Source organism: Falco naumanni, chromosome 9 (assembly GCF_017639655.2).
Source record: "Falco naumanni isolate bFalNau1 chromosome 9, bFalNau1.pat, whole genome shotgun sequence".
Classification (NCBI taxonomy): domain Eukaryota; kingdom Metazoa; phylum Chordata; class Aves; order Falconiformes; family Falconidae; genus Falco; species Falco naumanni.
The window spans coordinates 5,307,656-5,335,547 of record NC_054062.1 but is presented as its reverse complement, the minus strand read 5'-3'; the positions used below and the strand labels follow the sequence as shown (position 1 = coordinate 5,335,547).

The window sequence follows — 27,892 nt, the reverse complement described above, 5'->3', positions numbered from 1 at the left end:
CGCCCCGTCGGTCCCGTCCCGCGGCCGGAAAGCGCTCCGCTGCTGGGCAACGCTATCACGACATCGCGGCCCGGTAGTGGCGGCGGGTCCGTAACCATGTTCGGGGCGGCGGCGGAGGAGGACGACGCGGATTTCCTGTCCCCTGCCAGCGGGTGAGCGGCCGGCGGGGCCCAGCCGGGCCGTCCCTCCCCGCCGCGGTGAGGGGGCGGCAGCCCCGGTGAAGCCCCTTTGCGGTGGGGGTCGGGCCCCCCCGCGCGGCCCAGGGCTGGGCCTTGCTGCTGCCCGGCCCGGTGAGCGGCGGGCGGGCCCGTGGCCTGCGGGGCCTCCCCGCTGTGGCAGGGCCCTGCAGCCGGCTCTGCGGGGGTCTCCCCGGTCAGTGGGGGGCAGCACAGGCGGGGGGCTCAGCTCGTCGCTGGCTTTAGCGCCGGGTCTGGGCCCCCCTCTCCTGTCCCGCTTTGGGGGTCAGCCCGGCGGACCCTCGGTGTGCCCGGCGGGGCGGGGGGCAGGCCTCGTGGGGGTGGCAGGCGGGCAGGCCCCGGGGTGGGGGACAGGCCCGGGGGGGGGAGGCCTGGGGGGGGCAGGCGGGCAGGCCCGGGGGCGGGGCAGGCCCAGTAGGGGCAGGCAGGCCCGGCGGGGGGGGGGGGGGGCAGGCCCAGTGGGGGCAGGCAGGCCCGGCGGGGGGAGGGGGCAGGCCCAGTGGGGGCAGGCAGGCGGGCCCCGGGGGGTGGTGGGTTTTGTGAGCTCTTCCAAGAGGGGCTGGTGGCAGGGGCACGGCAGAGACAGTGGCTGCCACCCCTCGCATCAGGCTGTAGGTGGGAGGCCCTGCAGATGCCAGGCTGGGGGCTGTTTAAGCAGCAATGGTTGCACCGAGTGTGTTCAGCACTTTGCAACTTTTATTGCTATTTTAAGGTAGCACATCCAGTTTTCTTACACTGTGTAACTTGTTGCCACTTGAAGTTACAAGTGAGGGATCTTCAGCGGCACTCACTCCTGACCCTCTTCAAGAGGCTTCTGTTTAACAAGTCTTGTAAATTAATTCTACATTAATTATTTTTTTCTAAAATTAATTCTGAACTAATGCTAAATTGTTTTAGCAAATGGTTGGTTTTTTAAGGCATCTCATGTAAAATACTGCTGGTCCAGTGGCAGTCGTATTGTCCTTTGTGGATTCTGCATCATAGTTTGAATTACTCACTTGTCCTGTGATAACAGTAGGTGAGCTTAAATGGGCTTAAAGCACTAGAGCTGTAAGCAGCATATCTTGTAGGAGTAACCTACTTGCCTGCAGCATACTTCAGGGAAGAGTATCTGCCATTTTAAAACTTAATGGGAGAATCCATTTCCTGGACATTTCAAGAAGAAAAAGTCCAGTGCTGAATGGTGGCACCTCTGTTGTCACATAGTTTTTTCAGCATTGTAACAATCAGCTATTTCATATGAGGGTAGTCCTAGTCATTGCTTTAAAGTAACTTCTTTTTTGGTGTCGTTTCAGTACTTGTTTGTTCCTTACAGTAGCTTTTGAGGAAATGAAACATTATTGTACGGTTTACCCCAGCTTCTTCATCTAAAAGTTCTGCTTATTCAAAATTAAACGGCTGTGTAGAGCTGCTTAACATACATCCCTCACTTTATTTCTAAAGTAATGGTAAACGCTTTCTATTTGATACAATTAACAGTGTTTATTATCTATAAAGCCCATGTTAAATAAGGTAAAATAGTTTATTTTTCTTTCTAGTGCCAGATTGGCCTCTCTCTTTGGTCTGGATCAAACAGTCTCAAGCCATGGAAATGAATTCTTCCAGTACACTGCACCAAAGCAGCCTAAGAAGGCTCAAACAGCACCTGGTAAGTAATGGCTTGAGCCTGGAGGAAAAATCATAGCAGCATGTGTCTTGCTGCAAGAATGAGGGCTTTTGTGAAGAACAGCAGTGCAAATAATTCACTTAGTTTTCTTGAATGGTGTTATCCTCTAGTACCCTCCCTACAGCTAGCTACTCTAGTGGCCTTTGGCGAATTTAGTACATTGCTTTGGTTTTTAATCTTCTCCTGGAGTTATTTTTCCTTGGGGGAACAAATGTGGCGTGGCGTTGTCACTGTCCAGCAAGTGTGGCAGTTCTGTATCACTGACAGGCGTTCCTACTTTTTACTTTTCAGCAGGTCAGGCAGCCCAGAAGGCTCCTGCGGCCCCAGCAGCTTCAGGAGCACCATCAGTGTTCATGGCCACTGCAGTTTATGCTTACCGATAGTAAGTGCGACAATGGTTTCCTGTGTGACCTCTTGGAGTCTGTGTCTGTGGGAGCTTAAGACCTAAGAGGGAAGATACTTTTGGATGAGTAGGAAGAGACCATTGCTTATAGATGTGTCTACAAGGTAGAAATGCTACAAGTTGATGCAAGTTTCTGCTCAAAAGAAGTTTCAGTTACTGTGCTGTAGTTCTGGGTTACATAACCATCAAATAAATAGTATGTTCTGGCTTTGGCCGTTACAGGGAACTACGTCCTGGGGTGCTGATCTGACATTTGCACTGTTTCCAGGCAGCTCTGTCAAATACTTATGTCTCATGCGTTCTCTCATGGAGAACTGAGGCACGAGCACAGAGTAACAGCAGTAAAATTCTCTGTCCACTTGAAACTGCCATCGCATGAAACATCACTTGTCCTGGATCTGTGAAAAGAACAGTTTTCAACTCAAATTTTGTAACATGCTCCTGTAATCTTCAGGCAAACGAGAAAGTTGTAATGTCTTTGAGCAAAGGAAGGCTGCCTAGCATTTTAGGCATGAGGAAAGGGACCTGAACTCTAAAGAAGAAAAGCTCAGCAACAGTAGAGAGAAATCTAAGACAGGGATGGTTCTGCAGCTGAATATCTCGCTTATCTTCCAGTACAAATGGGCAATACTTGAAACAAGGCAAGTATGGAGCAGCTGTAGTGGGGAACCATGCTACTAAAGAGGTGAGAAACAGTTCACTTTAATGTTTTCGTGCCCAGAGTGCACTGATATGAGGTAGTGTTTCTCTGAGCTTGCCAGTATGCCTTTGCTTTTCATGTTGGAGTCTTAGTCCCACTGCTGCTTATGCCTTCTCACCCTCCTGGGTTTTCTTATAGCTCAGCCATTTACCTTGGTGACATCTTTCTTTTCCACAATCCATAAGTTTGTAAGATCTCTTACAGCTCCTGTCTGAAATATTTTGCAATTTTTCAGGCACTGCACCTTTTCTGATGTTTCTGAAAGTGATTTTGATGTTTATTCAGAATGTCTTTGACAACTGGATCACAAATCTGTGTGTGTGGAAACCAATATAAAGCAAAATTTTGTCCAGCAGTAAAGAGATGCTTTGCTTAAATTTTGTTATTTTGGTATCAAAAATACCTCTCCTTCCCAAGTACTCCTCTAAGAGCATGGCACTGAGGTGCCCAGTAAATTGGTGTGTTCAAAAGATACTTTGAATACTCTAATCTGTCCTTGATGTTGGTATTCATGGTCTTTCCTATCCCCCAGTTCCTAAGTCATGTTGTCTCACCAAGTTGTTTCTGCTTTGTCAGGAACCACAAAAAAAAAAAAAAAAAAAAAAAAAAGTAGTTAGGTAAACTAATCCCCGAGTCACTGATCTGAAAAGTGTTCGGGTGTGGCATTTGTGGGAAGCTGGGAAGGACAGGGCTTGCAGAAGGAGCTACCACAGCCTTTTTCAGGCAACCTCAACAGCTGGGAACAGCGGATTACTCTTTCACCACATTGCTGTGTTGAGTGCAGGTGCATGAAGGAAAGTTTTCCTTAGTAGATCATGTCTCGTTGAGCTAAATATGTCAATATAATGTTACATCTGCATTGTTTAGTACTTGGAAAGCTCCCTCCAATGTATTACTCAATCTGTTATGTTGTTTTATGCCTGTACGCCATGTATTGTGAGTTTTATGTATCAAAGGGTTAGTGCACCTTCTTTTTACACAGTAACTGTGAAAAATACGGAACTAGTTAAAGAATCTTGCATATTGCAAAATAATGAGTTTGAATTGCTTGATTCCCTGCATACTTTTAAGCATTTTTAGTATGTGTTACAAAATTGTGTTAAGTATTTTTGCTGTGAAAAATGCTGCTGCAAAGTGTTTCTGACAAATAAATACTGTAGCCTTAGGCTCAGAATTTGACAAAGGACTTTAGAACTGAAGACATTTTGAGTTTCTGCTTCTTGTTCTTTTTCCCTGCCCAATGCCTTATGGAATCCAGTACAGGATCCTCCTTTATATCAGTCAGCAGCAACAGATCGCAACTGCAAGGATTCATCCAGGCTTCGTACTCACGGTAAGACTGGATTAGAAGAGTGTTCAGTGAACTGTATTTTTCACAGCAAACAGAAGCTGACTGTGAAATGCTTTCTTAAGTCTTAGTTTATAGCCTTTGAAATCAAACATCTGACTGACAGAGCAAGCAAGAGGTGTCACAGTGTCTGGGAGTGTTTTTGTGTTCCTCCTGGTGTGTGTTGCACAAGAGGCTGTTATATCTGCCTTTTGCAGAGCACTTTGTCAGTACCTTTCATAACTCAAGTTCGTACGCTGTAGGAGGTGTATTATTTCCTCTGGATCACAGAGGAGATGTTTTGAGTTTTGCAGTCCTACAATGGATCGAAACAGAACAAAATTCCTTTTGCTAATAATTTGTAGGTAAGTGGCTGAGAGAATACAGTTGAGCAAGCAGAAGGAAATGATAGCAAGGAAATGTTTTCTTTCAGAAATTTGACACTCAGCACTCTCCTGCTGATAAGAACAAATTGGAGCATTGTGAGGCCTAAAATGGAATCTCTGGGGAAGTTCTGTTTTCTGCCAGTTTTACAGAAATCTGGTGTGTTGATTTGCTGTTCTTAGCTTGTCATCAGGTGACAAAAAATTTCTTGGTTTGATAGAAATAGAATTTTAGTCCAAATTTCTGACCAGGATGCTAGCTTGCTCTTTAGTTTTAAAAACACATTTTGAAAGTTTAGCAGGTTATGTAGTCAGTTTCTGGTGATGTGGAATTTTAGAAGGGAGGAAGGAGTGACTCCTCCAATTGATTCTGGAAGTTTAAATAGAATATGTAGATTACTTACTCTGTATATGTTATTGAACATAGCTTTGAAGAAGCTTGTGAAAGCCTTTGCCATCTTGTGAAAGCTGCAGCTTATATGAAGAACTTAATATTTGCTCAACTATTTAAGTTATAATAATGCTTCTATGGCAATGAGCACATACATAAAAATGAATTTGTGCATTATGAACTTGGGTAGTAATACAGCAGGATTCTTCCTTTACCTCTTAATTTCATCAGTTCTTATTTTGAATGTGATTTTTTTTTTTTAATTTTAGTTGAACACATATTTTAATGTATAATGTAGGACTGATTTCCTTTCCCACAGGTTCAACCCAACAATTACAGTACATTCTATGATGATCAGAGACAAAACTGGTCCATCATGTTTGAGTCAGAAAAGGCAGCAATGGATTTCAGTAAACAGGTAACTACTTTGTGCGAGATACGACTTGCTGGCTTGTTTAGAACAACAGGCAAATCAAGACATATCTGAGAGCACTTTATTTCTGAAAGGCCAGTTGTACTTTTTTACTGAAGTTCAGCTTTGAGTAACTGCATGACTGTGATCGAGGCATATCTGTGATGAACCTGGCTGGGTTTTGTTTGTTAGATACAGGCCTCTTTGAGGCAGGGGGCCTTTAATTTCTGGCGGGGTTTTGGATCAAGGTTCTCAAGTACTGTAAGACCAATGGTTCTGTAGAGCAGAAGGTATTTACTGGGCAAAATTCAGTGCAAGGAAATATAGAATGCCTCATAAGGGCATCTATAACCTGAGCTTGATCACTACAGTGAGTAATGCATACAATCTGTAATGAGTTGTAGTGGAACTTGGCCACTTTCTTTGAATGGCCAGAGACATTACAGGCTTTCCTTCTGCAGGTGTGCATTGCCAAGTGCAACAGCTCCCCAGTGCTTGATTCGGTACTCTACCAGGATCTCCTTCTCGGAGAAGGGCAGGGAGTAGAAGGAGGAGACTCTCTGGAAATTGCCTATACAGGTTGGCTGTTCCAGAACAATGGGCTTGGACAGGTAAAGACATTTCTGCTACCTCCTAATACCGAGTGAGTGAGTGTGACAGTCCCTGCAAGGAACCTGCCACATCTGGTATTGGTGCTGATGTTAAAGATAGTTTTTCAGTCACTTGTGGCATCATAAGTGAAGTCAGATATGTTATATATAGAATAATAAGGGATTCCATTACTGTTCGGGGGAAAGTGATTGAAATACTTTTAACTTTCATAGGCACTCTCGTCCATTAATATTAATGAAAATGGTGAGAACAGACAATGAAGTTAGCTGTGCTCCTTTGGAAACAGCTTGAGGAAGTGAAAAGATAGGTCTTTGACACAAAGCACATCTCCAGATATTAAAAGAATGAGATTGCTTTTACATCCTCTACAGCTGTGTCCAATTGAGTTTGCTAATGAGCAAAATAAATGCTTTGTTTCAAAGTATTACCTTTAAAACACTTTTGGTTTTGCTAGTAGCAAAATTCATGGCGAAACGTTTTGCGTTTGCATCCATCTGCAGTTGAATCTTTTTGCTATAGAAGAGGGATTTCTGTTTTTCACCTTTAGGGGATTTTTTTGTTGGTCTGCCTGACATGCTTCTCTCTGTATACCAATGGTACATAGCAGAGCTTACTTCTAATCTGAAACTTTTTCAGCTGTATATGTCTTGGTTTAATTTACAAAACTTCTAGACAGTTGTTTGCTGCTTGGTACACGCCTGTTGTGTAGTCTTTTGCTTGGCCCAATTCCATCCTGACCATCAAGCTCAAAGCAGTTTCAAAGTCTGAGTCTCCAGCTATTACTGACTTTGAGAAATTGCATTGTGCAATGGACTAGGAGCTGTAGCCATACTGTCATGCCTGAGAATTAGTTTTGGAAGTAGCAGAATGGGAAATAGCGCGTAAGAGATTGTAGGAGTTTATGGAATGTGTAAAATACCATACAGAATTTTGAAACATTTGGGAAATCCATGTGTTTTTTGGTTTTGTTCTTCGACTCTCTAGGTGTTCGATTCTAATGTTAACAAAGACAAGCTGTTGCGGCTAAAGCTGGGATCTGGAAAGGTCATCAAGGTAGAACTTCTGGCACTTTCATTATAATAATTGAAGTCTCAGAGCTTTGAATTACTGACCATCTTGTTCAGGATTCAAATATGCTATTTCTGTTTTTGTGTTTCATTTGATAGGAAACACTGTGTAACAGTGACTCACTCAAACTTTTTTTTTCTTAATTTGCACAATACAGCCCAGTCTCCTTTTCAGTGGCAGCATTAGAAAGAAGCTGACCTGTTTGGTAAAAAAGAAGCTTCCTATTTTCAAAAGCTGGGTTTTTCAGGAATTTTTTTTGTCTTTTTTTATTTCTGGAAGTTACTTCATCCATTACCTTGTTCTTGCAGAACCCTGTTTCTAAAGGAGGATTTCAGTTTGAGAAGAACTTGAGATTCCTCCCCACTCACTGTGCCTCAGAAGCAGAGCATCAGATAGCTCTGATACACCACCTGGGAGACAGGCATGTGGGAGGGTGAAGACAACGGGCAATTTTTAGGATGGTCTAGTAACAGACAGCACTACTGCCTAGAGTGGTTTTACCCTCTTAAGTCAAATTGTGAGGGTTTTGACTGTGTAATAATTTTTCAGTCCAGGTGGTGTGATACTCCTTTATGTTATTGCGTAAAATCAGGTTGTGAATTAGAGATGCTTTTGTTGAAGACACTTTTATTATGTCAGTAATTCATACATGGCCTCTTAAAAGTTGTCCTTTATTGAAGATGCGTTATTTTTCTACTTTAACGTGTATCTTCTTATTGATGTTGCCTGAGTGTAGTAGTTATCCTGTTAAATGCTGGCATCCATTTGACAGTTTGCGTTGCTCTGACTTAGAAGTCTGCTTTGCTACAGCTATTTTCTGTGGGTGCTTTGTAAATCTAACCAAAGCAATTCAGAAGTGATTTCTCAATTACGTGGAGTTTGGTTTTTTTCCCCACATACTAAGAGAGGTCACCACTGTGTGCCCTCCAGTCCACCTGCAACTGCAGTATTCGTGCACGCAGCACAGTGCACAGTTCTTCTCTCCGGCATATTGGTGTGATCTGTGATAGCTGCTGAAGTTATGATATTTAAAACTTGAACCAGATTTCTGAAACCACACGGAGACCTGGAAGCCTCTAGCCTTCATGCTAGAGATTGCTCTATCTGATTTCATTATGAACACACTGGGAGCTGCGTATTTATTTATACATTTGCAATTTGTAACTGGCCATTATGATTCATTGAAAGATAAAGGTTTAGTGCTGCAGACTGAAAATGAATAGGATTTTACAAGAATCTCTCTATATGCGTATTGGAGTCTTCTATAACTGGTGCCTGAAGCTGTCTTAATTAGTGTGATTAAAAGAAACTGTAATGTCACTGTTCACACTGTTTTCTTTCTCTTCTATCTCTGAAAACCAAAGGGCTGGGAAGAAGGAATGATGGGGATGAAGAAAGGAGGGCGGAGGTATCTCATTATTCCTCCAGCATGGGCCTACGGGGCACAGGGAGTGGCTGGCCGTGTCCCTCCAGACTCGACTCTAGTTTTTGAGGTGGAAGTTAAGCGGGTGAGTGTCTCCCAAGCATTTATTTTACATCTGCTTTGTGGCTGTTGGGTGGCAGTGTTTGTATGCAAGGTGAAAACCTGTTGTTGGCTTGAGAACTGCAGCTCAGAAACTGTTATAAACCAAATACCTCAGGAAGATATGTATCTTTAATTTAAGAAACAAAACCAAACAAAGCTAAACCCAAAAAAATCCTCTAGGCTGTTTACAAAAACATGTCTGTTCTAACTGTCTTGGGATCTTTTCATTGTCTTATTTGTGAGTCACTTGGGAAAATAAAATACTCAGTGAAGGATGACGGGATGTAAAGACTCAGCTTCTCCAGTTCTGAATCAGTTGTATGCTTTGAAGTGCATGAGCTTGACAAAGGACTAGTCATCAAAAATAAACAAGTTGCTGAAAATTTTTTGGGAACCCAGAAAACCGCCTTTTTTCTTATATGCTTTTTAAGGTGAAGTTAGTGAAGGAATGCGCTGGTTCGGATGGACAGAGTGTTAGTTCAAGGGATTCTCCTGCACCTTCTCCAGTACCCAATTCAGACGGCTTCTCTGCAGATGCTGGTTTATTGCCTCCATCTTCGATACCTCCAAAGCCTGGGTAAGAAGCAGCACAGTTAAGACAACTTGCTGTATTAAAAGATGGCAGTGCTCATAAACGTGTGGCACAATGCTGCATTAACACATCATCTGGCAAACGTCGGCCCTCTGTGTGCCAGCTTAGAGCCGTCAGAGGCATGCTTGCTAACAAGACTTGCAGGAAATTCTCTGCTTGAATGCTGACTTTCAGATTGAAAGAAATGGAAATGGCCCCAGACGGAAGAATGCTCTATAGCCTTGCTGAAATCGAGCATGATGAAGCTGTATGGGTACTGCTGCAACAGCTTTTTCATATCGGGTGGCAGCATAGTCATAGGTTGGTCTTGGGTAATGGCTGTTGTGTTTAATTGCAAACTTTACATTGTCATTTGTTCTTAAATTAACTAAATACAACAGTCATCCTTTTTAGGGAGTTCAAGTTTAAGTGCTGCTCTTGCTGCCATAAGTAGTTTATTAGACTTTGTTAAAATTGTACCAGAATGTGGTCATTGGAGCAATCAACAGAATCATCTTTCTGTTATCAGCTGTTCCACAGCTATGGAACTTGTCCATAATGATGATGTGAAATCTACAGCTAATGTTTCAAAGAATCTTCCAAAAGTAAGCTAAAAGAAATGCTCACAATATGAGAGAGAGCTTTTCCTTGGGGCAGGTGTATTTTGACGGTATATAGAAATGCAGAACGTTGGATCCTGAATTTCATCTTGGTTGGTCTCAACATACACCTGTTTGGCTTTTCAGGGAGCCAGCTGTTCGGGCCAAGTCAAACTCCATCAGTGAACAGCTAGCAGTAAGTGGTGTTTTCTCCTGACTTATTTGAAGCCTTAAGTAGGGAAGCTTGGTTGGTTTCACCTTTGCTTTCAGTATTGCTGAAGTTAAAGTGAACGTCCAGATGCTCTCAAATGTTAGGCTTACTGACAGCAGATCAGGGCCTTGTTTTTGAAGAGGTTAGCAGAATATAAGGAACCTCAGTCCCAGTTCCTACTTGTAAAAGCAAAGTTACTTTGACCATGTGGATAGTCACAAGGGTAGTAGTCTTTTCAGATAAATGAATGTATTTAAAATAGATAACAGAGTATCTATTATCAGTTATCAGATAGCTTTTTCTAAGTCTTGCTGATCCAAGGCTTCGTAGGCAGACTAATTCATAAAGCACAATGAGAAGACTTCTTGTGTGTGCCTCAGGACAGAAAAAGCTGCTAAGCAGCTTCTTCAATTCACACATTTTCTTCTTGTTGCTGTGTTTAATGCAGGGGTAGATTTTTTTCTATGGAATGGCAGCAGTGTCACCCCAGAAGAGGAGTATATAAGCAAGCCAGATTAACAAATCCACAGTGTTATCTTGTATGCTTAAAAACTAGTTTTTCACATGGTCATTGAAAAATGGAAAGAACCAGAATTATGAAGTCAGTGATTTAGAAGAGTCTAATCTTGACACATGTCTGTGATGTCTGAAAAGCCTGGGCTGAGAGACAAAGGAAGAGTAACTGCGAACATTTCTTTTAGAACCCAGATGTAGCAAAGGCAAAGCTAATTTCTCGGATGGCTAAAATGGGACAGCCCATGCTGCCTTTCCTGGCTGGGACAGCAGGCAGTCAACTTGACTCCAGTGACTCAGAAATAGAGGTACATCACCGGTCACATAACTGTGACTTTTTTCATGCTTTCTCTACAGTGTGAATTCCTTAAAGTGGAATCTGTAGCAATAGCTCTCCCTTTGTCCAGGGAAAATTACTCTTGTTTCTGTGGCAAAAGGGTTTAATGATTCCACTAGATGGTTCAGTTGGGTTAATTGGGTAACAGTCTGAAGTGATCTTGGGTTCAAACTGTTCACTTGTTCTTTAGCATTCATTGCTAAAACAGAAATGTTTTCAGGATGTAAATACACTGAGAGGGACAGCACAACCAGTGGCTTCATCTGCTCTGAGACCGTCACAGCCAGCTCACGCGGTACTGCCCACAGTGTCAACACAAGGTAATATGCTGGTGAGCCTGGGATAAGTATAATCAAATTTCACTTATTTGCAGGCTTGAATTACAAGGGCTGTAAGAACAGAGGATTCCTTTCAGGAGCTGCAATAGGAGCTGACAGATAGCTTTTTCTGAGTCTTGCTGATCCAAGGCTTCATAGGCAGACTAATTCATAAAGCACAAGACTGAAGTCCTTGGAGTATGTATTTCTTGTGATCTTGTGGACACGTTGAGGAAGAGCAGCCACAGTCCATGAGCTGCTCTGTCATCATGTGTGCTGGGGTGGCACTGAGATTTCTAGGACGTGATTTATAAATAGAACTGTTGCAAATCCTTTCCCAATGATTTTTTTGTTTGAAAATTAAGAAGATAAGAGTGAAGGACATCAGAGGGCTGGTGGCTCTGGAATGGGCTTGACTTGTCTTCCCATGATGGAATAGTCATGTCAGCTGCTGGTCAGCTGAGCAGTCCTTATGGTCAAGTCTGAGTAACATCCTGTGTCGGTAAACTTCAGAGCCACCTTTGAATGAAACAAGGCTGTCTATACGTGGCTAGAAGTGGAATCTTGGTGAAAGATTACTCTTTTCTTGACCTTTTATCACTCACTTGACTGGATTTAATTTTCACAAGGCTGCGAACAGGCTCGTATTAAGTGTTTGTCTGTTTAGTGATATATTTTTTTTGGCTATTTCACACTGGGTGAGTTAAATTATTTCTGGCTACTTTATGGAATGCTGAATTTCCTTCTTCCTTTTCAGTACCTCAGGCATCTGGTCCTACACCCCCAGTATCTTCTGCTGCTTTAATACCTGCAACAATCCAGCCCCATTCAGCTCTGCCTGGAGGAGCACAGGGCTTTCAGGTACCAAAGTTAAATCAAGGAGAATATTGGTGCTTCTGTCCTTTCTCGTAAGTCTTACTGTCTTCTCTGTTGCTGGGAGCAAGGACTTTATAGCGGCCTGTAAGGATGAGAATCCCAGGCTGTTTCTGGTGACTCTTCTTTGGCATTCTGAGGTTTCCATCACATGCTCTTAGCATTTAATCAGAAAGGGCTGATATTCTGTTTGCTGATGACTACTTAAAGTTGAGCTAAGAATTAACTAGACTTTGTTTCTTATCTGATGTTGAAGTAGAGAAAATAAAAACTTCCAAGTACTTGTAGAGCACATGAAAACAAAAGCATTTTAGTTGAAATTTTTCTTGGTTATGGTCTCTTTTTCTGTGGGAGATTATTTGCACACTTAACATGTTTGTGGGTCGTGGTTTTTCATCCAGCAAAATAATCCCATTTAAAAGGCTTGTGATGGTGTCTGCTTGCTACCAAGGAAACTTTGGGGGCTTAACACACAATGCATTTTCCACATCAGATAGTGAAGACTTAGTACAAAGCTATTGTACGAACAATTCTGTATAGTCTAAACTCCAAGTTTCTGCTGTCTACTTCGTGTAGTTATTTTCTTTTAACCTATTTTCTGGGGCTTCTGGAAATCAGTAGCCTATGTCACATAGTTGCATTGTTTATTTTGAAAGGGTACAGGCAGAGGAAGAAAACATTTGATAATGAATAAAAAAACCTATGCAACAACAACAAAAAAACCAAACCCAAAACAAAACCCACAGAAAAACCCCATATCAAACCCAAAACTGGTGTGGCATTGCATTGCTTTGGCTTTGCATTTTCCTTCTGTTTAAAATTAGGAAGGTGTGGCAAATAACAAGATAAAAAAGATAGGCTTTTCTGTTTGTCGAAACAGAAACCAGTCATTAAAGTGCAGTTTGAATCTGACAGTGATTTGGGTGTATTGTTTTGAAAGTTTGACCCTGATGTCCTGAATTTTTCTAGAAAATTGCCCCAAGTTGTACTGTAATTTTTCTTTTTTCCTTGCCTGAGAGAGTAAATTGGTCTGGGTGAGGTACTTACAGCATTTAATGCAATCTTCAGTCCATTTAGCTACTTCTGATGTTCACTGAGCAGTGAAGTTGCAATCAAGTTGTGTTACACTTTTTGAGCCCTTCCTAGGAATAGCCTTGTGTTCAAGTTAGCATAACTTCAGTGTGAGCTGTTCACATGCTGATCTTTGCATCTCACAAACGTAAGGCAACATGCTTTTGCTTTTAAACTTCAGTGAAGAAGGTAGCTTGTTAAGACATGGTAACTTGAACACATATCTAGGCCTTGAAAGAAGAGTGACTGTTATTTTCCTTTTACTATGACTCTTGTGTCATTTGACTTCTAGCTCCTTAATTCTGTTTTTCTGTATGTCATCCCTGCTCTGTGGCTTAAAAAAATAAAAGTGAAAACCACTAAAGTGTGAGGAGGGGGGTGAAATATCAAAATATATTCTAATCCATTGAACTTGTTCTGCAAGGTGTATCCTGGCATGGCATTTGCTTACCCCCAAACCGCTGCATCTGCTTCTCAACTCCAGCCTGTAGGACAGATGTATCCTGCACCTTACCAAGGTATGTTTATAAAAGTACATGCTTTTCAGAAGGCTGCAATAAACATGTAGTAAACCATTTATAGTAATGATTTAGATAGCAATGAGGTAGCATACACATACATAGCCATCCTGTCTGTAATGCTGTGCTATTTCACAAGTTCTGATCTTTTAATACCAAATAGGGGCAAAATTTCCCAAATAAATACCCATCTTTTTCTTCCCTTAAGGAACTTCTTGCAGTGTGAAAGGGGATAGAATTTCTAGGTGTATTCCCAAGGCTGTGTGTTACTAAAGGCATTTTATAGCTGGTGCTTCCAGTCAAAAATATAACTGTAACAGTAAACAGCTGTCCTACCAGCCAGGGAAAGAATTTAAGTGCACATGTAGAGGCCTTTGCTGAGTGAGAGGACATAGCCCAGAAAAAAAGACGCAACCTTCAAAGGACTAAAGGCATTTAAAGAACCATTTAGGTAATCCCTGTGGTGAAGACTTGGATATAGCTGAACCTCTCTGGGAGCACTTCTTTTCAGTTAAAAGTTTCAGAAGTCAATATTCGTTTCTATTGTTTGATTGTACCGCCTTGCATATTACTGTTCTAGTGTGTCTGGGGACTTCGCTCTTGTTGACCTGAGTGCTGTCACATGGCTCAAGAATTTACTGTAGCCGTAAACCTGCCTATTCATGTTGTTCAGAAAATACCTGCTGTTTCCAGATACCATGTCGCTTTTATTTCTGGGAGGAGTGTGGCTTGTCCTGTCTGTCAGGCTTCAAACTGCTAAGCATTACTTTTGATACATCTGTATGCAGGCATTTTCTACTTGTGACTATAGATCTCTCTCCTTTCCATTCAAGCACCTGGGGATGTTACTTCCTTTTTGATGACAGAAGCTCGGCAGCATAACACTGAAATCCGAATGGCCGTTAGCAAAGTAGTGGATAAAATGGATCATCTGGCTGCCAAGGTAAGGTACAGCATAGGCAGGCTTGTAAACGATGTTACTGCTGTTTGCTCTCTTAGTGTAGTCTGAGGAGCTGGCTCTGTTTAAATTCTTGCGTTGTTTGTAAGTGATGTACCAACTTAGTGAAAATTCCAATATGATCAGACCTTGTAGTGGTAGCAATTCAGCTACTATGAAAAAGCTTACCTTAAGCTTAGGGGAAGGTGCTCTCTCTTACCATCTTAATTATCATATGATGCATCAGTTTTGGAGAGGTTCACTGCCCTTCAGGAGGTGTCACAGTCAATGCAGTAGCATATAACCTACAGGTGATCAGATGGAACAGTGAAGTGGGTCTTTACATGTGTCTGACTCTTACCTACACCCATAAATTCATGCCATCCGGCTTAAGAGTGGCTTATCCTTGCAGGTGGAGGAGTTGAAGAAACAGAACACTGGCAACAGCTCACTACTGCCTGGTATCTCCTCTGTTACTATGGAAGCCTCCATGATCATGAGCAATATCCAACGCATAATCCAGGTGAGCAATGATTTCCACCTCTCTTCCCCTCAAAAAAGCTCTGAACAACAGTTTGTGGTTTGGGTACTTTCTGAGCCAGAGCTGATATATCGGTATTTAATAGGCCTTGGCAAACGGCTCATGTGAGAAAAATTCTGCCAATTCTTAACACCGTTATGGACTTAACCCGCAGGATCCTGCAGAACAGTTTCACAGCTGAAGTATGGTGTTGCAAGAACTGCCTACTGCTGTTTTTCACTTCTTAGTCTTATTCTTTGTAGCTTTGCTAGGCAGCAGCCCTACAATCTTGGGTTTTGTCGGTGAAAAATTCAACCAGACAGTATTCTTCAGAATGTGGTTTGGCAACCACTGTCCCATGCCAGGATTCCTGCTAAGTGTAGCATGGTGCCTTCCTGGGACGTTACTACAGAAGGTGATAAGTCTCAGCACTGTACTGCGTCTGTATGAAACAAAGGTTTAGGTGCAGCTGCAAGGAGGTCTGAGAAAAATGAATATTCATGCTGGGCTATGCTTTAGGAGAATGAGAGACTGAAGCAAGAGATATTTGAGAAGAGCAGTCGGATTGAGGAGCAGAATGAGAAGATCAGCGAGTTGATTGAACGGAATCAGAGGTAAGGAGTGGACTGCATTTGCAAAGACTTTCTAGCTTACAGTTGGTTAGGCATAACTAGGAGGGGTGTTCTTGGTAGAGACATGTACTGATATTGTAAATCTTACTTCTTCTTAAGGCATTAGAAGTGTGGGGGTTTTCCACCCCACTGTCTGCAAAGCTTATCTCCAAAACTGTGGTTTACGTAAACATGAATGTAAAAGGGGGAAAAAAAAAACCCTCATGCTATCTTCTTTAAGCACACTTGCTCTGCTTCTGGAGTTACTTTACTTTTGCTAGCTTTTTAGTAAGGTGGAAGAAATTGTAGGGGATGTGGTCTAGTTCCACTGTTTGGGTGTGTGTTCCATCCTGGTTAAGAAGGGGAATAACTTGTTTAAGGAAATGGCAGAGGTTAGTGGTGTTGCATTATCAAAACTCTTGACTGTGTGATAGGATCACTTGTTGCAGAGAGGTAAAGCCTCTACCCAAACTGATATGATCCCTGCTGTGCCAGGCACACCCATGCCACCCTATTGCGATGAGGCTGTTCTTAGTGAAAGACATCATGCAAAATTATCTGTGTATTGTCATGAATAAAACTCCTTTGAAATACCACCTGTTCTATCTCAGCCTTTTGCTCCAAGTTGTATCTTTATGTAAATGCTCATGCAGTCTTCCCCTCTTCACAGATACGTTGAACAAAGTAACTTGCTAATGGAGCAGAGGAACCATTCACTGCAAACAACAAATGAAAACACACAGGCAAGAGTGTTGCATGCAGAACAGGAGAAGGTAATGGTGACAATGAGCAAAGCCATAGAGCTCTGGCTGCAGCCAGGAAAGGGGCTGCTTGTTGCACTAAAACGTGCTGAAGCCTTGTTTGCCACGGCTTACGTCAGTTCTCTTACAACTGTAGGTCAGAACTTTACATTTTGAAAGCTGTTTTGAGAAAACCTTTGGATTTTTTCATGGCTTTCGTGTCAAAAGCAGCACAGAGGATATAAGTGTAGGTGTTTATGCTGTTATAGCTTGAATATTCTTACCTTACATGAAAGGGTCTGATTTATTGTAGGTATATGGCCTGCACATTGAGGAATTGTGTATCACAGGGCTTTGTCAGGTTGAAAATGTACTTCGTTTATTTAGTTGTATTGACAGTTTCAGAAGAGTTTTATTCCTTTTATTTAACTGACAAGAGCGAATGTAGGTATAAGAAAAATTATTTCCTGCTAGAGTTTCCTCATTGCACTTTTGCACTTTTTGTTTGTTTCTACCAATAACATATTGTGCTTTTGTGAAAGGGGCTATTGGGAAACAGCTTTCAAACCAGCTAAATGCACTTAGATTTGGCTGCGTATCCTGTAATGTCCACTTATGACAGCCTAGCCCAGGTAGGCTAGCTTTGAGGTCTGCAATTGCATGGTGTCTTCCATGCTTTCTCAAGCGCTGGCTTCTTAAATTACACCAAGTTCAGTCTTGCAGTGTGCTCCTCTGCTGAGTCGTGTATCTCTCCAGTTCAAGTGTGAAATAAATACTTGCCCTGCATGAGAACTGTAAGTCAGTGCACCTGAAAATGACAGAAACTGCAACTCTCCAAAGTATGCTAGCAAGTATGCTAAAGAATAGAGCAATATATGGCTGATAATCGTATGCTTGTGTGAGCAGACAGTAAAGAAAGACTGTATTTTTTCCACTGAGAGCCCAGGTCATATGCCTGTAATATGTATGGAGCATGAGAGATTTTAACCAGGAAGAACTCAGATTGAAATAATAAATAAAATGCCTTTTTGTCAGTGAACACAGCCTCCAGCTTGCACAATAAATAACCTGGGGAGGAAGCATCTTTTGGAAGTGTAACACATGGTCTTCAGGAGCCTTTTGGGCCTCGTCTTCCATAGGACTCCACTTGAATTCAGCAGTCACTGTCTAGGTGATAACACCATTACACAAACAGACTTCAGGCTAGACCAGAAAAGCTGTAACTTGCACTGGGAGATTTCCCCTAGTTTTGTGAGAGTATGGACTGTAAATATGAAGGCTGGTATTCCTTCCGTTTCCTTTTATCTAACCTGGCTTGCTCTGTGACTGCAATTGCTGAGATCACTATGGAGAGACAGAATCGGGGAAGAGAATTTTAAGCTATTTTATCTATTCTTTATTTAAAAATAGGGGCTCACTGTTTATTTTGTGATACAGACCAGGCATCTGTACCCAGGATTACTGAGAAGAGAGATTTGTAGCTTGCTGCATTTGGGTTACAGATCTTTGACCCTGCCAGAGCTTTAGATGAAGGCTTCATGTACCGTAACAATAAGTAATAACACTCTACGCTCTCTAGTACAGTGAAACGGTAGTCCCGTGTAGGACTGCTGCTAAGTCTGTGGTGTGTAATGTACCTGTAAGGATGCCTTTAGCTTCTTTCTCTCAAAGCCAGGCTTCTCTACATTTTTCTGTCTAAGCTTTTACAGTTCTTGGAGTAGTTTAAAGGCTACTCTGGCATGCCTTAGGCTCCTGTAATGAAGCATTTTGCTTTTCTGATGATGATTAATGCCTCTGCTTTTTAAGTTCTGTTCTTAACTCTTCCTGTTTCCTGTCGCTGCTTTCTCTTCCTAGCACGTGCTGCCAGTGGATCGGGGCTGGGACCAGGTGAGGCAGTGTGTCTGCTGACTGTTTAGGTGATAGATAATTGTGCCCTAGATAGTGTCAGCCCAGCTTCCTCTTGAACTAGCTAGAAGCTGATTGGCATTAAAAGAATTGCCTCAGATCTTGAATTAGCAGGTATCTTCAGCTTGGAAAAGGGCTTTATAACTGGCAGTGTGGCCACTGGCCCCCTCTTTCTTAGGGAGCCCTTTAAAAGAACTTTGTGACGTTGCTGCTCTTGTTTCACCTCCCCCATGGGAGAAATAGGACATGTTCATATAATTGTTAGAGCCACATACAGATCACGTAAGATTCTTGTTGAAAGCTGGAGGCTGGAGCTGAGCTAGTATAGATATGAAGCATTCACTGCAGAAACTTTAGTAACAGTTCCTGGCTTAGGATGTTCTTTCTGTTTTAATTTGTTTGCTATTAAAGGCAACTGTTAAAATAACCTTTAGATATGCCATGGAGTTTTGTTTTGGTTTTAGCATCTAGGAGTTAGCATCTTGAACTGCAGTGAGACGTTTATGGAAACATAAGGGGAAAGCAGATCTGGTTTTAGCCAGTCTCTGTTGAAATACTGCCTCCTTTAAAATTAATGGTGTAGTATCCCAGCCCTCAAGGTCAGCACTTACTCACCCTCGCCATAGCTGGAACAATTTTGCTCACAGCTGTTCTCTGCCAGAAGGTGGTGGTCCTAGTCTGAAGAGAAATGCTTTAGTTCTCTTTTGGGAATAGAGCAGAGAGCAACTCCAGTTCTCCTGAACTTATCAGTTACAAGAACATGAAAGCCTGTTGGGAATCTGAATGCAGGCATAGATACAGAAGCAGTTTTGATATTCCCTGCAGCAAGTGAGGTTTTCTGGTTGGTGTAGTTCTGTCTTTGCAGAGCATCCTCTGAATTTTTTGTGTCATGCAACAACATTGGGAACGTGACTTCGTGTCTTTGTCTTGATGCCTTGAGCCTCTCCTAACATATTGCTTACAAGTTGTCTAACCAGCTGTATTAGTACCTGGTTTTACATGAGTCACTGACTGAGAAATAGCAAATCTGAACAGGGCAACAAATTACTGTGAGAACTGTACTCCAAAATGACAGCCTTGCCCATGCGGGCACCTCAAGGTGACTACGTGCTGTGTGCGCTGGAGAGAAGGTGCTCTTTTGGCTGGAACAAGCCTGTGTTTTGTGTGGCTTTTCAGTGATTTGTAAGCTTATTGAAGATAATCATATGTTGGAACCCAGGCTTTTACTTGAGTAGATGTTATCATAGCCTGAAAACTCTGAGCAGAGCCACCAGGCACTGGTTCTAGTCTTAAAAAAACATCTAAGCTTTTCAGGACAACTCACTGAGTGGACCTAATGTGGCGATTATGTTGGTGGTGGCCTTGTGCAACTTTCCAGCCAGTCTGGACAGGTTATAGCAAAATAATGCACAATAACATGGCAAAAAAGTTATCATCACCTCTTCAATTTGAAGATGTCTGTGAGGTGCTGCACCCCAGCACTTCCCTGATAAAGTCTGCGGTACCTTATCAGTTCTTCCTGTGAGAACAGCTCTGACACTTTCTCCCACTCACATATGTTTTTTGTTTTGGTTTTTTTTTTCCCTCCCTTTTCCCTGCTCTGTTTTGCGATACAGGCCAAAGTTGCAGAGGAGTTAGCAGCTGCCACAGCACAGGTTTCCCAACTGCAGCTGGAGCTGACTGCCCACCAGAAGAAGGAGATGGACCTACGGAAACAGCTGTCTGCTGCCCTGCAAGAGGCAGAGCGACACGAGATGCAGCTCAACAAACTGCAGGCACAGTTAGCAGGTGAGACCTCCTGTGCCTGTTCCATGAGAGCTCCTTTGTCATTCTTTTTCCCCCTTTATAAGTCATAGGTTTTTCCTTTCTTCTGGGGGTATCTGTTCCTGCTTTCCCTAGGATCACTCACAAGGGTATCAAAGAAGGATATTGATGCACTGAAATGTCTAAAGGGTATGTGCATCCTTGTTACCACTGAAAGGGAAGCGGGCCAAATCAGTGAGCAAAACCATCCTGTCACAGGGATGCCTGTTGTAAAAGCAATCTCTTGGCATTACTGTCTAACGTCTTGTAGAGGAACCAGAGATGTTCCAGGGGTTGAAAAGTCATGAGAGCTGAGGTATAAGCATTGCCATTTCACGCAAGAAGCTCTTGATTCTAGTTCCCACTGCAGGTGCAAGCTGTGTTGTTGATTTCATTGTGCAAGAGATGCTGTTCCTTCACATCAGTCCCCAAATGTGCTGACCTGCAATACATGTAGCACTGCAACCCACAGTAAAATCTGTTTTTATGCAGAGCTCCAAGAAGCCGCTGAGGACACTCAGACTAGATTCAAATCTGAGAAGCATAGCCGCAAACAGCTGGACATGAAGATTACAGCACTGGAAGAAGAGCTAACGGACCTAAAAGTGGAAAAAGAGACTCTTGAAAGGGTACGTCTGGTGCCAACATTAGAGATGCAGGGTTTAAGTTATTTGCTGAAATTTAACCCAATATTCTTGCTTGTAAATATGCAAGTTAGGTAAATATTGATTCATCTGCAGGCAAGGATCCCTGTGCTAGTGGATCCTTTATGCTCATGTGATTTTTTTTTTTTTTTTAAATATCTTAGCCAGTAATTTGTTAACCCTCCTACCTCTAAAATAATCTCAGCTTGATTTTAAAGTATTAACGTTTCCTGCTCAAAGAAGCTCTTTCTGCATGTGGCAGAAAAGTTACTTCGGTGCTGTCTGGCTTATTCTGTGTTCTGTTCTATATTGCAGAATCTTGCAGAGAGGAAGAAGAAGTCCCTCTCGGAGAGAGCTCAAGCAGAAGAAGAGATGGAAGAAATACGCAGATCGTATCAGCAGGAACTGGACAAGCTTCGGCAGTTGCTGAAAAAGGCACGGACTTCAACTGACCAGGCAGCAGCAGAGCAGGTGAGGAGTCACGGGAGCTTCTCTTAACAAGCATCTGGGAGGCTTGTAGGAATCTACAGGTAGGAAATAGTTGTGAAAATGCTCAGGCAGTGGGAGAATAAAAATGTTTTCGCCTTGATTTTAGGGGTTAACTTGAACACAGCATTCACTTTGTTGTCTTTCTGAAATGTTTTTGCTGGTGTTCGTTAGCCCTGCTTCTGACTTCAGAATTTACACTGATGTCTCTTAAGGAGGTGCACAGTTTGAGAGGGGAGGAAGGCTGCTAGGTTCCCGTCGTTCTCTGACTTCAATCACAGGCCACTGATGTGGCTGCAAAGTTTTAGTGCAACACTGATGCAGGCTGGCATGTAGCATCAGATTTCGACTGTGCTAAAGAGAATGTCAAACTGAGGAAAGGAGAAGCACCAGACTGAGTTCATAATAGAGAGAATACAGGACTGCTGATGAGTGAAAGACTGCTTAGAAACTTGCCCAGAGATCCGAAATCTGAGCCAGACCTTCAGGCCAGCCTGGGGGATTGTGGCTGGAATTGAACTCTGAAGTGTTGGGCAGGAATTGGTGACAGCTGCAGGGCTGCGTTCTGCATGTAGATATTCCAGCCTAGGGCAGGAGAAGTTGTCCAGCCCCAGGTTTTCAGCCATTTGTTGTACAAATACAGACTCTGTGTGTGTCTAATGATGTCTCTTACATGGTGGGCAGATATCGCTTATCCAGGCAGAGCTGGAATCCCAGTGGGAAGCAAAATGTGAACGTACACTGGCCTCAGCCAAGGAGCAGCATGTTAGACAGTTCCAGGAGGTGTGTGAGCAGAGAGACTCCCTGCAGCAGCAGGTGTCCCAGCTAGAAGAGAAGGTAAAGGGCTGTTCTTTATTGCTGAAATGTAATGCCAAAACCCCAGTAACTGTAACCACGGTCCTCTCCCACCTAACTGTAGCTTGACTTTTTAATTTGACTGTTAGGGAATTTGGTCTTGTCTGCAAGATGTGTCTGTACTTGTACCTGTTACGTTGAGTTGGTGGGCTAGTGAATTTACTGCTGCAGTAGAAAGCTAAGGTGATGTCTCAGACAGTCTAAAGCAACAGCTACAATCTGTTCTGCTTATCTGCACGGTTCTGAGTGATCCTTTTTGAACAGAAACCGTTTTGAAGTGGATGACACTGAGAGGGGCTGTAAACTGATGGGCTCTAGTTCTTGTCTTTCAGCTTGCGGCTCTAAAACACTCGAAAAAAGCAGAGGAGCAAAAATTGTCTGAGTTTCAGCAACATTTGGAGCAACTAGAGCCTATCAAAGAAAAGGTAAAGGGAGTAACATGGCTGTTGAACGTGAACTGGAGTGCAGTAATCGCTAGCCTCAGACTACCTATGTCCAGAATAACAAGAACATGAGTTCCAGAATATGAGAGGGAAGGAATAACTTCATGTTGCTTCCAGCAAACCAGAACAGGTCCAGTGATATGACCCAGCCTGAGATCTCAGTAATGCTGTGCCCCTTCTTGGTGTTACTTGAAGAACTAACGATGCAGTTGTGGACCTTCAAGGTTTTGGCTTGGTTAGATATTATTTTGGTGCTGTTACTTTCAGCCAAGTCTTTTGCAACTCTCTATCAAAGGTCCTGCTGAAAACGCCACTCAGCAGTTTACACCTCACTAAAAAACTGCTGACAGAGAACCCATCCGTTGAGAGGCTCGTTGCAGTGGTGTCTGGAGCTGTTCTAACTTTCGGTTTTGCTTTGGCAGTATTCAGCCTTGCAGTCTGATATTGTGGTGCTGAAGGCTCGCTATGAAGAACGCATCCGAGCCCTGGAGAAGGGTCAGGACGGATCTTCACCTGCGGACTTCACAGAAGAAGTGAGCTTGGCTATCCAATATTTCTCCTTACTAAGCAAATCTATTTACCTTGAGTTATTTTGCTTTGAGCAGAGACAGGAAGGAAAAACATTGTTTTCTCCACAGTAGCACTGTGTGTCTAGTAGCAGGGTCTACAGAGGAAGAAAGGAGGTGATCTTCCTGCTGCCTGGCTTGTTGCTATATTTTGTTAGGTTAAAATTTAAGATTTAAGGCTTAGATTTAGAAATGGAAAGAATAGTAAGAAAGAAGCATCAGTCTGCCTTGGTTTTGTGCAACCTGCCTCAGTTCTGGAGGGACGGGTTTGATTTGTATATAATGGTTCTGAATTAAGATGATGCAATGTATTCTGCTTTGTTATGGGAATTTCTGATTTGAAAAGTGGATTCTTTGAAAACCACACGTTTGTTTGGATTTATTGTTCCTTCACCTGGAGAAGTATCTGATGTTATGTCCAGTGCTTCACGTGTTAATGAATCTTTGTTTCTTGTCTTGTTCTTTTCCAGGTAAAGAAGATAATGAATGGTGTATTTCAGTCTCTTCGGGGTGAATTTGAGCTGGAAGAGACATACAGTGGCAGGACAGTTCTGGGTGTTGTCATGAACACTATTAAGGTACAACAGTGATTAAAAAATACAAGGTGATCAGTGTGAGAGAATGAGTCTTGGGCTAAAGCTGCAAATTTATGTTGTGAGTCTGAAATAACTGTGAAGCAGAAGTTTGTTGTGGGTGACAAAACAGCCCAGTAGCAGAAGATGATACTGTGATGGTTTGTGTTTAGGATATAACCTACGTTTTCTTTACTCCATTTTTTAAGACTGTAACACTGGAGCTACTCAACAGACAGCAAAAGAAACCAGATTATGACAGTAACAAGGAGGAATCTGGAACAGGAGCAGTGAGACAGGCAGCATCGCCTGAAGGAAAGTCTGACCATGAAGAGCCCATGCAGCATAGCCTGGCACAGCGTGTTGCATTCCCCGCTGACCCTGGGGAAGCAGCCACAGGCTCCGTGGTGTCTGACCAGGAAGGCGAGTCTGCTCCTCTGTCTGCTAGGCCCAGAACTCCTGAGGAGGAGCAGGTGACACAGAGCAGTGGGTTGTCAGAAGAGAAGGTCCAGGGGGAGCATCTCTCTTCCACAGCTGAATCCTGCCTGGATCCTGATGAGGGACCTGTACTGACAGGACAGCCTGTTCCTGAGGTGGATGAGGACGTTGTCCCAGCTGAGCAGAGGCAGGAGAGCAGTCCCATCAGGAAAGCTGAGACTGAACACAGTCCCTCCAGAGTATCTTTGCAGGCAGAAGTTGCAGAATCTTCTGTTCTAGAAGCCAAGCCAGGAGATGCAGATGTGGCAGTGCTTGCAGAAAAGCCAGTCCTGGAGCAGAAGACAGAGGAGCCTGTGGGAGGTTCAGAGCCCCCTCCCTTAAATGGGGAGGGAGGGAACTGCACAGACCCATTATTAGATGGAGCTATCCCCGAGAAGGAGCCTGCTTCAGTGTCCAAAACAGCACAGCCAAGCTCGGCTATCACCAGAGGAACCCCCGGACAGCAGGAACTGGGCTCCAGCCCCAGGCAAAAAGATTCCAGGTAAGGTGTGACCGCTGGGGTGGCCACAGCCCCACTCCTGCTGATCAGCTCAGTGTGGTACGGCAGCACACCCAGAGCCCGGTGCAGCTCTGTGGGGCAGCAGGCGTGCAGGGCTGAAAGCACCATCAGGGTGCGAGCACTGGGTGACACGAGCCAGGTGCTGGCCAGGACACGCTCTGCAGGGAGAGACAGGCTGTGTCTGGGTGGAGGCAGCGGTGCCATTGTCCCCGGTGAGTGGCTCCCAGCTGAGCGTGCAGTTTCTCTCGGATCTGATACTGATGGCTGCCAGGTCCCAAGGTCGTTATGCACATGCAAACTTTTACTGAACTGGTGAATAGTCTCAGCAACAAAAGTTTTCCATCATCCTTTAAGAGAACGTTTTAAACCAAGATCCTGTCATCTGCGAGCGAGCTGTTAATTCTTTATCATCTTCTAGCCTCTTTGAGGACAACAACTTCTTTGAAACACCATCTCATAAACCACTGAAGCCTCTCGTTCCCTCTGAAGAGGAGGATGAGGAGGAAGTGGTATGTATTTTTATCTTTCCACTCCTACCGAACTGGTTCAGGCATTAACCTGTAGCTTGTCTGTGAAATCCCTCCCGTGGCAGTTGAGGACTGACCGGCTCCTGATAGCCGAGCTCAAAGCTCCCTGTATGTTCTCTGTATAGATCGAGTGTCTGGGTGGGTTTGTTGTTGAGTTTAGAGGGATTGCCTGGGCTGAGAGAGCGATGGACACACTCCTGCTGGCATGAGCTAGTGAAACTTGCCAGGTTAATTGAAGGGTTTTAGTGTCCTGTCCCTTCTAGCCTGTAAGCGTCTCTCCTGGAACATTAAGATAGTGTATAAGAAATACAAAAACTTCAGTAATGAGGCTTCTTCTCCTTAAAGCTGACAGATTTCAGAGCCCACACTGTGTAGCAATTACTAAATACTGGGAAGCTGTTAAGACTAACAAGTTTCCCTCTGGTTTGACTTGCAGAGCATGAAGGGGCGTCCCCCTCCAGCTCCACTCTTTGGTGATGATGACGATGATGATCTGGACTGGCTGGGATGAAGAGCTGGCTGATGAGCCTGCGAGCCCCCTCCTCTGGGCATGGCCTCTTTCTGTGCACTTAGCACTTAACGAGCTGCACATGTGGGACAGCTGTGATCACCCAGGGACTTCCCAGGTTCTCGTACTGCAGACTGATGGGGCCTGAGAGCAGGGGCTCTTTCTGCACTCAGACCCATCGCTCAGACCTGACAAACATGCGCAGAGGTTGAGACGAGCTGAAGGAACCGACCAGTCTTAGTGCACGTTTGTATTGCTGTCCTACTTCTGTGAACCATTGATTCCTTAGTCTGAAACTTTATGCAGATACAAACTTTGTAAAGTGCTTCAGGAGAGCAAGTCTGGCAGGACCCTGCAGTAGGTAACTACTTTTTAAAAAGTCAAGTCTAAAATCTTGTCGTCTTCCCCAGTAAAGATCTCCTTGGAATATTTCTCCTAGTCCCCAGGGTGGCTCCCAGGGACCTCCGTACCATCCCATCACCATGTGTGAGCAACGTGCAGTGGGAGATTTGGCCGAGACACCCCAGGCAGGTGTTTTCTGTGAGCGCAGGCAGCTTGGGGACAGCCCCGGGGCTGAGGTGGTTGGGGTCATCACTGTTGTATGTTCTACGGCACACGTGGTGCTGGCTGACCCCCAGCCTGCTGGGCAGGGGCACCTGTCAGCGGTTCTGAAAGCCGGGGCTCTCTTAGACCAACGCTGCAAGCACAGATGTAGCATCTAGGAACTGCGGCTGTAAGAAGCCAAATCCCCAGCTGTGTTTTACAGAGGACCCCAAGGCTCAGAGAGACCTCACAAAAGTGATTTGCTGCGCAGCCAGCTTATCTCCTCTTATCTTTGCATCCAGAGGTGAGATGGTTTTGGTTTTTTCCCACTGGGTTATGTACGTTTCACTGGCAGTGAAAGCAGCAATGCAGATTTGTAATCTGCTGCTGAGAGAGAGGGAGAGAGTTGCTGTAGGCAGCCGAGCCCATCTCCTGTGCCTTTTTCTCTGCTACTGATTAAAGTGTGATGATCATAGCAAAATTAAAACTTAGTAATAGGATGTAAGTTATAACCCAACCTCCCCTGGGCTCTGCTGGCAGCCAGGGGTTTGGGATATAACTTTTCAGTCTTAAGTGGACCAAGAAAGGAAAGCAGTGAGGATAGAGAGTTGGGCAAACACCTTGGATTTCTCATAGCATTTTTAGTTCTACACTTATTGGCACTAATGCAACTTAAAACTATGAGCAGGTCTTTGTATCTTTAAAACAAATAACCCCCTCTTCACTTAATAAACTGGAAGCGCTTAAAATAATTCTACTACAGTTTAGTTTCTACAACTGCCTCCTATCTTAAATAAAATTGATTATTGTCCTCCTAAATGTGATTTCTTGGGAGGAAAAAATAAGAAAAGGTGCTGGGCATCCCTGTTTGGGAATGTAGGAGGGTGGCAGGTCCCTGCCCCTGCGCTGCGTGCCCAGCCCAGCACACTGCCAAATGCAGCTGTAATTGTGGAAGAGACCAAAGCCTGTGAAACAGCCAACCTGCGGCCGAGCAGACGCTGATCTGGCAGGGTAAACTGGGGGTTCCTGGGGAGCCGCTCCAGAAGTCAAAGCACCAAATAGTTACTCGTTGCTGGGTGACTCTGTGTGTGACGGTGTGTGAAACCCGGATTTTCTGGGGTCCCCCCTTCCTTGTGCTGGTCTGAGTGTAGGTACCCTGAAGCAGCCTCTGCCCCCCCCAGCTGGGGCAGCGTCCCAGTGGAGCTCGTTGCTAATACTAACAAAATCCACTTGTTTCCTGTTACAGATGGGCAACCTGAGGGATTTGCATTTCACTTCTTGAAAAATAAAGTGCAATTAAACCTGTATTTTTGTTTGCATGGCCTTTAGGTTAGTGAAACACTTGAAAACTGACTTAGCTCTGACGTAAATCAGGAATCACTTGATCTGGAAACTCTTCTGGGGAGTGTTTTTGCTGTTAAACCCCTCTCCTGGGAGAGGAGGGGAGGTCCCTTTGTGCTGTGACTGTGGCTGTCGCGTTGTGCGAGAAGCTGAAGTGCAAAAGCCAGTGGTGACGCAGGCAAGGGTCACTCCCCTGCTTC

General features: G+C 43.8%; 1 protein-coding gene across 4 annotated transcripts; it reads left to right on the top strand.

Annotated features, from left to right (window-relative positions):
* The first annotated feature begins 25 nt into the window (after window positions 1-25).
* Window positions 26-27,656, top strand: FKBP15 (FKBP prolyl isomerase family member 15). 4 transcript variants are annotated; one of them, XM_040606643.1, is made up of 30 exons: window positions 26-152; window positions 1,736-1,845; window positions 2,158-2,245; window positions 2,882-2,951; window positions 4,225-4,299; window positions 5,387-5,485; window positions 5,941-6,090; window positions 7,076-7,144; window positions 8,524-8,667; window positions 9,116-9,261; window positions 10,002-10,050; window positions 10,767-10,886; window positions 11,136-11,235; window positions 11,990-12,093; window positions 13,601-13,694; window positions 14,528-14,637; window positions 15,044-15,154; window positions 15,671-15,765; window positions 16,433-16,535; window positions 18,357-18,389; window positions 20,024-20,195; window positions 20,703-20,839; window positions 21,170-21,325; window positions 22,025-22,177; window positions 22,528-22,620; window positions 23,061-23,171; window positions 23,675-23,782; window positions 23,986-24,755; window positions 25,192-25,282; window positions 25,737-27,656. In XM_040606643.1, the coding sequence occupies exons 1-30, from the start codon at window positions 97-99 to the stop codon at window positions 25,809-25,811; spliced, it is 3,792 nt and encodes a 1,263-aa protein (XP_040462577.1). In that variant the 5' UTR covers window positions 26-96; the 3' UTR covers window positions 25,812-27,656. The 4 variants fall into 4 exon arrangements, with proteins under 4 accessions (XP_040462577.1, XP_040462576.1, XP_040462580.1 ...); XM_040606642.1 differs by having other exon boundaries at window positions 2,155-2,245; XM_040606646.1 differs by lacking the exon at window positions 18,357-18,389.
* Window positions 27,657-27,892: the final 236 nt, after the last annotated feature.

Coding starts and splice junctions, on each gene's coding strand:
- FKBP15 (XM_040606642.1), top strand. CDS start 97: ATGTTCGGGGCGGCGGCGGAGGAGGACGACGCGGATTTCCTGTCCCCT. Junction 12,094..13,600: donor GAGGAGCACAGGGCTTTCAG/GTACCAAAGTTA, acceptor TTGTTCTGCAAG/GTGTATCCTGGCATGGCATT. Junction 18,390..20,023: donor TGGATCGGGGCTGGGACCAG/GTGAGGCAGTGT, acceptor TTTGCGATACAG/GCCAAAGTTGCAGAGGAGTT.